This window comes from Lynx rufus, unplaced genomic scaffold (assembly GCF_022079265.1).
Source record: "Lynx rufus isolate CCGP_SWC_20201006 ecotype Redwood Valley unplaced genomic scaffold, mLynRuf1.p SCAF_2, whole genome shotgun sequence".
NCBI classification, from domain to species: Eukaryota; Metazoa; Chordata; class Mammalia; order Carnivora; family Felidae; genus Lynx; species Lynx rufus.
Window position 1 is genome coordinate 122,783,217 of NW_025814834.1, and position 10,933 is coordinate 122,794,149.

General features: G+C 48.5%; 1 protein-coding gene across 3 annotated transcripts in view; it reads left to right on the forward strand.

The window, feature by feature from the left end:
- Positions 1-10,464, forward strand: part of CD58 (CD58 molecule) — a 40,278-nt gene extending 29,814 nt beyond the window's left edge. For 2 of the 3 annotated variants that reach the window (XM_047082766.1, XM_047082767.1), the window contains exons 4-7: positions 3,669-3,752; positions 6,037-6,073; positions 7,296-7,385; positions 10,346-10,464. In XM_047082766.1, coding sequence (XP_046938722.1) covers positions 3,669-3,752; positions 6,037-6,073; positions 7,296-7,356 — 182 coding nt within the window. In that variant the 3' untranslated portion in view covers positions 7,357-7,385; positions 10,346-10,464. The remainder of the gene's footprint in view (positions 1-3,668; positions 3,753-6,036; positions 6,074-7,295; positions 7,386-10,345) is intronic. The other variant, XM_047082768.1, reaches the window with a different exon arrangement.
- The last annotated feature ends 469 nt before the right edge of the window (positions 10,465-10,933 follow it).

Sequence of the window (10,933 nt, forward strand, 5' to 3'; positions counted from 1 at the left end):
CCCAAAAATAAATAAATGTTGAAAAAAAAAAATTAAAAAAAAAAAAAAATAAAAAGCCTATAATTAATTACAATATATGCACCTTGTTTGATCCTGATTCAAACAGAGGAAAGTGAAAAAAATTGGAGATTTAAGTGGTGACTGCATATTTGATTATATTAAGTGCTTAATTATTTTTTTAGGTACGATAAAGACATGGTTATGTTTTACAAATAATCCTTATCTTTTGGAAATATATACTAAAATGTTTATGACTTAAAAATTGTGCTCTCTGGAGTCAAACAGGGTCTCTACCTGCGTCGCAGTGAGTGGGAAGGGAGAAGGATAGAACCCAGTCCTTCCCTTTATTTATTTATTTGTAAAAATACTTATTTGTTTTGGGGAAAGCACACGTGGGGGAGGGGTAGAGAGAGGGGGACAGAGGATCTGAAGCGGGCTTTGTGCTGACAGGCTGACAGCAGCGAGCCCGATGCAGGGCTCGAACTCAAGAACCTCGAGATCATGACCTGAGCCAAAGTCAGGCGCTCAGCCGACTGAGCCACCCACGTGCCCCTCAGTCCTTCCTTTTCAAGACCCACCCAGTGTGGCGTGCATCACTTCCAGTGCCACCCGCTTGGCCAGACAGAGTTCACGGCCACGGCTGCTGGGGGAGGCTAGGAAATGTCCTCCTTAGCTGGTGGCCATGTACCCATTTAAAACACAAGGGCTCTATTACCAAAAGAAAATGGGGAGATTGGGTGTTGGGAACCGATCGATGCTTCTACCACAATGACTATAACCTATATCATTTTAAAACAGAGACAAAATCAGAAAAATGTAAAGATGGCTATAAGTAGTAAATATTAGTAGATGTTCTTGCTTTCTTGCACCTCACTGGGCATCTCATGTCCTCCTTGGGGAATATGCAGCTAATTTAGAAATCCTGGGTCTCAGCCAGAGGACACGGTGTCTCAGAAGACCATGATAGTGGCAGACATTGGGAGAAGTGGTTCAGGTTAGGGTACATTTTGAAAATATAGCCACAAGGAATTCCTAATGGTTTGAGTGGGGGAGAAGGTTCTCTAATAAGAAATGTGCAGATGACTCCTAGCTTTCTAGCTCAAGCCCCTGGACAAGCAGTGGTGCCATTTACTGAGACTGGAGAGTGGAACAGCAGGTGTAGGGAGGAAATAAGTTTGGTTTGGGACATGTTTCAGGTGCCTGTTAGGTTTCAAATGGAGGCGTCAGATAAGGCGCTTGGACTTGTGAGTCTAGGTTTCTGGTGAATAGTTAGCATTGGAGAAATAAGTTCGGGCATAATCAGTGCATAGTTGGCATTTAAAGCCATGGGACCAGATGAGATCACCTACTGAGCAGATAGGACAGAGCACTGGACTAGGACTGAGTCTCAGGGACTCTGGCATTTAGAGGCTGTTGAGAGGAAGAGGGTCCAGCAAAGGAGACTAAAAAGGACCACCAGGGAGCCAGGAAGAAGACTCCAGCATTGTGGCATCCCAGGAGCCAGGTGAAGAGGGCTTTAGCACCTGTCTGTGCCACGGACAGGTCACGAAGGATGAGCAGAATTAAGAACTTGTATTACTGTCATTGTCGTCTGCCCTGAGTATCTGCTGTCCCTGAGTGGTGGCAGGATCTGGCATCATCCATGGGAGAAAGGTTTTTGGAAGGGACTGGGTCAAGTAGCCTTAGATTCAGCTGTTGAAAAAAAATTTTTTTTAAGTATCAAGTGGCTTAAAAATATAGATGACTTCTTTTACATTAAAAAACAAAAAATCCAAGATAGGCAGCCCTGGGCATATTGCTGCTTGATGAAGTTGTCAGAGACCCAGGAACAGCCCAGCTCCTTCCGCCTTCCCCACTATTTCAGGCAGGAAGATCCAGAAAGGAGTCGAGGCTTGGGAAAAATACCGCACAGCGCTTCCTATATCTCATTGGCCAACACTTAGTCACGGGGTCAAACCTAGCTGCTTTCTTGCAGCTAGAAATTAATCTTTTAGCTGAGTGATAGTATGGCCAGCTGAAAATCTGAATTCTGTTACTAAAGAGGGGAGAATGAATCTGTGGGGTAACTGGGGGGTAACAGCAGTTTCTGGCCGGGGGGCCTCTCAAGTCAAACCAATAAGTGACTTCCTGTTTGTGGTAACCCATCTGTGTTCCTACTACGAGGAAAGGGTGTGGGCTCTCATTCTCCGTCTCTTTATTCACTCGCTTTCTCCCTCCACTCCCTGCTCCCTTACCATTTGTGGGTGCTGTCAGCAACCCCAACCTTCCCTTCGCAGTGCTTTGTCATCATTTTGTCGTATCCTTAAACATTCTGCCTTTTGATTTTTAGTAGCTGGATAGGGTCCGCCTTGTAAACACCATACTTTTCAGTTGAGGACACTTGGGTTGTTTTTGCTTTTTGATACTATAAGGAAAGCTGCGGTAAATATCTTTGTGCCTTTTTTGGAGGGAGAGGAGGGGCACATCACTGATGGTTTCTGTAGGTTAGCATCTTAGAAATGGAATGGCGGGGTCAAAGGATGTTAGTAGAGATACCGGTAGCATCTACTCAATAGGTTGACGATAAAAGCTAATAGCTAATAGTGCTCACAACTGCCCTATGAGATAGGCATACTCCTCATCCCTTTACAGTCACCCCTCGAGGAAACTGAGGCACCAAAAGGTTAATATTGAGTACTCTCTCAATATTGTAATGGTTCAGGGAGACCGTGGGCGTGTCACTGAGTAAAGTGTCTGGCTGCTTTATGATGAACATTTTTCCTTAAGGCCCGTTAGGCACTACAGCCAAATTGCCTTGCCAAACACATAATGCTGAGTTCAGCTTCCATAGGCAATGTGGGGTGGCCGAAAACACAACTTCTAGTGCATCGTTTGCATCTTTTAGTAAATAACACTGGGCCTGCAGTGTGTCAGCTTTGTGCGTGTAAGTTTATTTAGAAACGCAGTCGAGTCTCTTTATTTCCGGTAGTTCTGTTTTATAAAGTCACTGTGAATATGGAATTAGTGAATGCTGAATGTTGCTTCTGGGAAATGCAGGGTTAGGTTTCCTGCAAGCTTCTGGTGACACATTTTTGCAAGAAATCAACAAATAGTCTTGTTTTGTGTGTGTTTCTATTTAAAGACCCCTGGTTTAATATATATTGTTGACTCATTAACTTTGGACTCACGGCCAGCAGCACTATGACTTAGGCCTAAATGAAGCTTATCTAACACACGCATTTTCTCTGGAAGGCACATCCCAGCCTTCTGATAGCACCTCAGCATTATGTTCAGGGCCATTTTAGACAGTGAGATAGCCAAAAAAAAACAAAACAAAACAAAACAAAACAAAAAACAAAAAAAAAAACCCTACAAAAATGTGAAAAGAATGGCACTGAACAGACCAGGAGTAGGACACTTGTTTACAGTAGGAGAGAGGAAACAAGAAGGCAGAGCACGGCCTTGTTCGGCCTCAGCCGGGGAGGTGCGCTCCTGGAAACCCGATTTTTCACCATTCTGCTGCGCGTGTCCTCCAGGGACCATGAACGTGCCGTGAGTATTGATTTGGGGACTGCAGATACATTTTAGCAAGTAGGTAGGTTGCTGCTATGGAATCTCCAAATAAGGAGAATCAACTGTATCTCTGTTTTCATCAGTCCAACTAATTATATTTCTTTCTTTTTTTACAGATAATTCAAGGCACAGTTTTGTGATTATAGCAGCAGTGTTATTTGTGGTGATACTGGCAATGTTTATATGGCTGTATAAAAGAGGTATGTATACCTTCTCTTAAAAAAAAAAAAAAAAGTTTTGGGCACCTGGGTGTCTCAGTCGGTTAAACATCTTGATTTCGGCTCAGGTCGTGGTCTCCCTGTTTGTGAAATCGAGCCCAAGTCAGGCTTCCTGAGCCTTCCTGAGCCTTCCTGAGTCTCCCTAGAGATTGTGGGCCAGCCTAGAAGGCAGACTGTATGCTCTGGAGAACTGGTGACCTGTTCACATCCTGTTCTTTCCCGGTGACCAGAAACCCTTCCTTCCTCAAGTCCCAGAGGGCACGGACCAGGTTGTAAATGTGAAGAGTAGGTGTTCTTGAAGCCCCGACACCTTCCATATCAGCCTTTGCCAGAAAGGCTATTTGCAAGACTGATTTGCGACTCCCTCGGGGAATGCTGAGGAGTAAGCTTTCAGCCAGGGGATGGCATGTGGGATCCATGCCATTTCACATTCATGTCACGGACCAGGTTTGCCAACTTAGGTGTCGGGTTCCCTAGACTTGCACTGTTCAGTACAGCAGGCGTTAGCCGCACGTCGTGGTTTAAATATCGAATTTCATTAATTACATTTAACTTAAATTCCTTTCTTCATTTACACTATCCACACATTAAGGGCTTGGTATCTACATAGAGCGAGTGGCTACCATAATCAGGCCAGGTAGAGAATTCCATCATTACAGTAAGTTCCATCAGTCAGTGCTGACCTATACTATTATTGGTGTATTGCCATTAGAATATGATTTCCCAGGGATACTGTTTCCATGTGTAGGTCGCAAATACCACGAAGATCCCTAGGTAACAGTCAGTAGATTCTCCTCTAAATAAGAGATAAAAAGCAGCTCAAGAAAGTTTTGAGGATGGGGCGCCTGGGTGGCGCAGTCGGTTAAGCGTCCGGCGCAGTCGGTTAAGCATCCGACTTCAGCCAGGTCACGATCTCGCGGTCCGTGAGTTCGAGCCCCGCGTCGGGCTCTGGGCTGACGGCTCAGAGCCTGGAGCCTGTTTCCGATTCTGTGTCTCCCTCTCTCTCTGCCCCTCCCCCGTTCATGCTCTGTCTCTCTCTGTCCCAAAAATAAATAAATGTTGAAAAAAAAAAATTTTTAAAAAAGAAAGTTTTGAGGCTTTGTCACCAATGAGTAAAATACCTGGGGAGCTCCAAAGTGCTCTTAAGAAGGTTATTTTTAATCCCCAATAGCAGCACTGTCGCTAACGTCCCTTTAACAGATTGGTCCCCCAGAAACTAAAATCAGTTTCCACTGAGAGTTGTGGTGGGTCTGTCACCGGAACACCTGAAGCAGAGAAAGATGGTACTAAGTGCCCATATAATTCCGAAGCAGTTGGTTGATTTAACTTTAAAAAAAAAAAAATCATTCAGTGGAGAGAGAATGACTCCTGCGGTCAGTGCCGATAGCACTGAATAACCTGGAAAAAAAACCGTCTGGAAAAAATACTTCAGCTGGCTTCACCACCCTGAAGCCATACATTGGAAAGGGTGGGGCATTTGGCGTGGAGCCTTCTCAGGGGGCCAGGTGAACGTAAGCAGCTCCGGGGTGGGTTGCGGGTGACAAACCCCATTACAAGTTCAGTCAAGCCAGCGGCCCATGATGGCTCCAGATGAGGGCTCATTCCTTTTAGGGAAGGAGGATGCCTTTTACGGATACGTGCGTGTGTGGAAGCCGCATCTTAGTGTCCGAAACTGTGCTGTCCAAAATGGTAGGCATGAGCCACATGTGGCTGTTGAACCCTTAGAACGTGGCAGTCCAGAGCGAGATGCGCTGTGAATATAAAATACACAATGGATTTACAAGACTTCATATTGAAAAAGGAATGTAAAATAGCTCATTAGTAATGTTTGTGTTGGTTACACGCGAAAACGATAATATTTTTAATGTGTTGGGCTACTCAGTAAGATACACTTTGAAAACTAACTTTACCCAGTTCTTTTTACTTTGTAATGCGGCTACTGAAGTGTTTAGATGACTTGTGTGGCTCACATATCCCTGGGCGGTGCTGGCCCACACCATTCTGGCCTCCCTTTCATCTGTAGCCTTGTGCGTGAGCCGCTGTAGAGATACTCGTTTTGTTGACAGTTTGGGGGTTTGTTTTTCTATCGTCTGATGACCAATTTCGGAACAACTCTCTGGATGACCTCTGTAGTTAGTTTGACGTAAGCATTTAGGAGAGCAGCTCAACAGGGCTGTGGTTTAGTTTTCCAGATTCCGGTCGTAACTGCAGATTTCAGCTTGTCTTTTCAGTTCTGTAACTGAGATGGAAATTTCTTCATTTGTAGATTTTCTGAAACGTGGTGGAGAAAGAGACAGAACCGAGTAAGTACCCTGTAGACTGTGCGGGGGTGGAATTGTGTATTGTGTGCCTGAACTGGAACAGCCCTGATGTAGAGTGCCTTTTGCTTGGGAACCACGTGCTGTGTGCTGTCACTCGTCTTGAACGCTAGCATCAGCGGGGACATTAACCACAGTTCCTTAAGCACCACCGGACTAGGCGCTTTCCACCTGCCTCCCCCTCACGCCCTCTCAGTGGGCCTCGCACGGGGCTATCGTTACCACCTGCTTAGAGACAGCGACAGTGGGAGGAAGGCAGGTCCTATCACCAAGCGGTCGAGCTGGGATTCAAATCTGGGTCTTCAGACTTCAAGGGGTATACTGTTAGCCTCCTCCTCCCATCCCAGAAGACTTAGACTGAGGATGGGGTTCACTTTGGGAGCCAGGGTCAGGGCCGGGCCTGCATCATGAACAAAGGATGGGACCCAGACATAGGTAACAGCAGCAATGTTGCCTGAATCGCCACAAGGAAGCTCCAGAAGGGCCTCTGTCCCCTGCCAGGCCCCTGGCGCTCAGGGAGAGGGGCCCAGGAGCTGGGCTTTAGGGGGCAATGGGAAGAGTCAACGCTCAGGGCCATAAAGGGTGGGATAGGGGCAGCACATGTCCTTGGATAGAGGAAGATGGGGCTAGACCGGCAGGTGGGGCCAAGCCAAGATACTGAGAGAGAGTGGCCGAGACTTTGTCACATTTGTTTCCGGGAAACCACTGAGGATTTCTGAGCAGAGCTACGCTTTAGGCACAGCCCTCTGCTGGCACGGCCGAGGGTGCGTTTACAGACACGAGGCTGGAGATGGGGACACTGGTCAGTGGGTAAACGAAACAATCCAGCTGAGCGGAGAGGGCCTGAACCAAGGTGGTCGTGGTGGAGATACGTGTGGAGGGCTGGGTGTGGGAGGAAGTGTGGAGGTCGTATCCATGGACTTTCCATGGAGAGTGTAGGCCCCCCCGGGGGTTCCCTTCCCTTCCAGCTCACCTGTCATGGGCCTCAGACAGGTCACTTAAACTCTCTGTGCCTCAGTTGTCTCGTGTGGAAAATGGGCATAACAAAGAGAAGTCAGAGTAAGAGTGTAGGTGATAACAGTGTAGAAATAACAACATATACACACAAGTCAATACAAATAAAATGCTTAGAACAAGTGACTGGCTCCAAATGGTAGTTAGTAAATGTCACCATGCCATCATGGTTATGAATTTTATTGTCGTTCAGGAAAGAAGCCATAAATGACAGGAATTCTGACCCCACGAGCCAGTTGCACCCCGCCCCGTAGCAGAGGAACCAAACAGGGCTCTTGTTTGGGTGAGTCTGCGCTGTGGCTGGCTGAATTTGGGGTGTGGGCACCTTGGGTAGCGAGGCCTGGCACGTAACTGCGGAAGTAGCTGCAGGGGCCGGGGCTGGAGGCACAGATTGGGGCACGTCTTCATCAGGACGGTGACTGATGCCCTGACGTCTGAGGTCAGCAAGAAAGACAAACTCAAGGCCCATGGGTGGCGGGTAGAGGCAGAGGAGCGGGGGTGGGGGAGACAAGTCAGGGGGTGGGGAGGGAGAGCCAGGGTGGGCCCTGCCAGAGATCCTCGGGGAGCAAGCTGCATATGAAAGGTGAGGAGAGGCCAAGTGGGAGGACAGGTGGCCGAGACCTTTGGCTTTGTTAAGTGAGTTGCTGACTTTGAAGAAAGCCACTGGGTCAGCGGTTGGGGTGGGATTTGGGGGAGGACCACTGTGCGGCTGTGGGCACCTGCCTGCATTAGGGCCCTCGGGCTCTGGAGTTTCCTTCCCTCCCAGCTGTCGGGCGGGGCATGCCCAGCTTACCAGGGAAGCCAGCTGTGGCAGGAGGCCTGGGGCAGCTCTGTAGCTGCGGGCTCAGGCTGGGCAGGGGCAGTGAGGCTGTGAGGGGTTGGTGGGCCAGGAGGCCGTGCGGAGAGGCCTGGAGAGGGGTTGAGCGACAGTAGATGAGGCGAGGAGCAGGCGTGCCGGCAGGGACACGGGGGTGGGGAGGAGGGCAAGGGGTTATGGTGCGAGATGGGTATCTCAGATTGGCAGCAGTAAGCAGAAGTGCCAGGGGAGGGCGAGAGTCTGGGTGGGCCTCTGCTGAGACCCAGCTAGTTATGGCGGAGGTGTGGCCACGAGAACAGTGACTGGGAATGTGGTTCAGGGAGGGCTGTCGGCCAGGGCCCCTGGGAGAGGTGATGGAGTGACCCAGAACTCATGCCTTTACCTGCTCCTTTGTTCATTCAGCGAACTTGCACGGAGATCACTCGAGCAAGGTCAGGCACTATGTTAGCTGGTGGCTGGAGATCATGTATCCAGTGAGGCTAGACCTTGCGTGGGATTCAGAGAAGGTGTATGTTAGGGCTCCCACCTCCCAGAAGCTTGCGGCCACATGGGAGAGCATGAACGAGCATATACGCAGAAGGGCTCGGGCACGGGGTACTGGGCCAGAATGTGTGATGTGGATGGTCAGGGCTGGGCAATCAGCCAAGGGGAGGTGAAGAAGCCAGAATAATCGTGAAGACTGAGGGGAGCAGGACGTGAGTTAGATCTTCAAGCCAGAGTGTGGTGGAAAAGGCATTCCAGCCCGGAGAAGCAGCAGAGGCAAAGACATGGAGGGGAGCTCGACCCTCGTGGTTTATTTGATGGAGAGATTGCCCTGCTTAGCATCAAGCTGAAGAAATGCAAAAGAGGGAAGTCTGGGGCATTATGATAGAGTGGTATGGGAAGAGGGAGCCATTGTAGGTTCTTGAGCAGGAGAGTTTTGAAAAGCACAAAGAGCCGTGCTTTGGAATACTAAGCCTAGGATGGTAAAACTGGCATCTGCAGAGAAACCTGCGGGTCGCGTAGGGGCTCGGGGTGGGAGCTCAGACTTGTCGGTGTACTTCTGCTCACTATCCAAATTTTGTACTTTGTGTGTTTCCTACCTACTTAATAATAATTTTTAAGTTTAAAGAGCCCACTGTGGCTGCAAGGGGTGGGGGGGGGTTCCCTAAACTCACTGAAGAGTTATCTATGTGGTGGAGGGGCAGGGATCGGAAGAGGAGTGGGGGAGGGGACAAGCATAACCAGGAACAAATGCCAAATTCTCACATGTCCATGAGGACAGCATCGGAAAGGGCTAGACCCAATCAGAAAACATCAGCCAAGTAGGTTTCAGATATCTGAGGGGCATAATATTACACTTCTCCCCCAGGCAGTTCAATTTAACAATTTCTGGGAGTGCCTCTAGACTCCATTTTTGGGTAAATGCCTGGAAAACAGATCACAGAGTCAAGCTAGAAAGGGAACAGAGAGTCCCGTTTCTCGGGGAAGAAAGAGTTGCAGGCGATGTCTCAGCCTGAAGGTGAGCTGGAGAGGCAGGCCTGATTCTTCGGCAGTAGATACAACAGGCGTGGGCGCGGGTGAGAAGGGCCCCTGGGGGAGAGGCCAGGGAGCAACGGGCCCCTGGCCCTGCGTGGTGCTGCCCTAAGGAGCCTGTGCCTGCTGGGACAAGCTTGAGAAGCACCTCACTCTCTATCCCCCTCAGAAACTCACAACACCTGTATTTCATAGTCCGTTAGATTCTTAGTAAGGAAAACTCGTATTTTGCTCCCCTTTCCCTACTCCCTGTGACCTGATTTTTTTTTTTTTTATGATCGCTTGTTACCAGTGGAGTACAGATATTTGGGGAACTCTGGTCTGGTCTGGGCTGAGCCTGTCGGACCTGGTCTGGTCTAGTGAGGTACGGGCTGAGGCGGGCAAAAGGCAAGAACTGGAATGTCAGTGTGAAGGGGCATGCCCAAGGGGGGCCGCAGCTCTCCGTTTGGGCTCATTTCCTCTGAGCTAACCCAAGACGGTTTGTCATCACTACAGAGATGACTAAACAGGAAGAGAAGCCGAGGAGGGAAGAAAACCCATCCCCAGCGGACTCATACAAATACCTGCTAGAGGGAGTGACAGTTTAATAAGGGCTCTTCAGTCTCAGCTTTCTTATTGGGAAATTTCAATTCCATTTCAATTCAAATTCACAGGCTGAGTTGGTTTGAGGAGAGGGAACTGGTAAGGAGTGCTTTGCACTGAAGGTAGTACCTCAGGTGGACCTCCAGCTCCCATCCCAGGAGGGTTCGAGACCAGCCTCCCTCCATCTCTGTTCCTAGAGCCCTTGGTTTTGATGGGCTTATTATAAAAGGGCTACTCACATTAGAATAGGAGGGTAACTAAGACTCCCGCTCTGCATTTTACAAGTTACTAACATGAGACCTTTTTTTTTTTTTTTTTTTTTTTTATAGCTCCAGCTGACTGGTGCTTCAAGATCAAACCAAGTGTACAGTAACTAAGTTATTTAAGTAACAAAAAGCCATCTGGCTTACCATTGAAGTTTGACATCATTTTTGAGGAAATTGTGGAATCCTAACCTGAAGCGGTCCTTTGGCAGAGGGTCTTTTTGGGAACACTTGGTGGGGTGGGGGCGGGGGGGCTCAGTCGACTGAACTTCTGACTCTTGGTTTCGGCTCAGGCATGATGCCAGGGTCGTGGGGTTGAGCCCTGTGTTGGGTCCATCCTGAGTGTGGAACCTGCTTGGGAGTCTCTCTCTCTCCTTCTGCCCCTTCCCCACTCACGCTCACTCTTTGCCCTCTCTCTCTCTCTCTCTCTTTCTCTCTCCAAAATAAAAAAAAGGGTTTTTTGGTTTGTTTTTTTTTTGAAGAAACATCAACTAACAACCAGCATCCGTAGCTGTCCTGTCGTTGCTACTGTTTTTGGCTCCACTACTGTGTATGACCACGGTCTCTCAATGTTTTATAAAGTTTATGTCAGGGATGTATATATTGTAAATAAATACGTAAGCGGTCGGTGGTCTGCAGGGACACTTGTCTCCT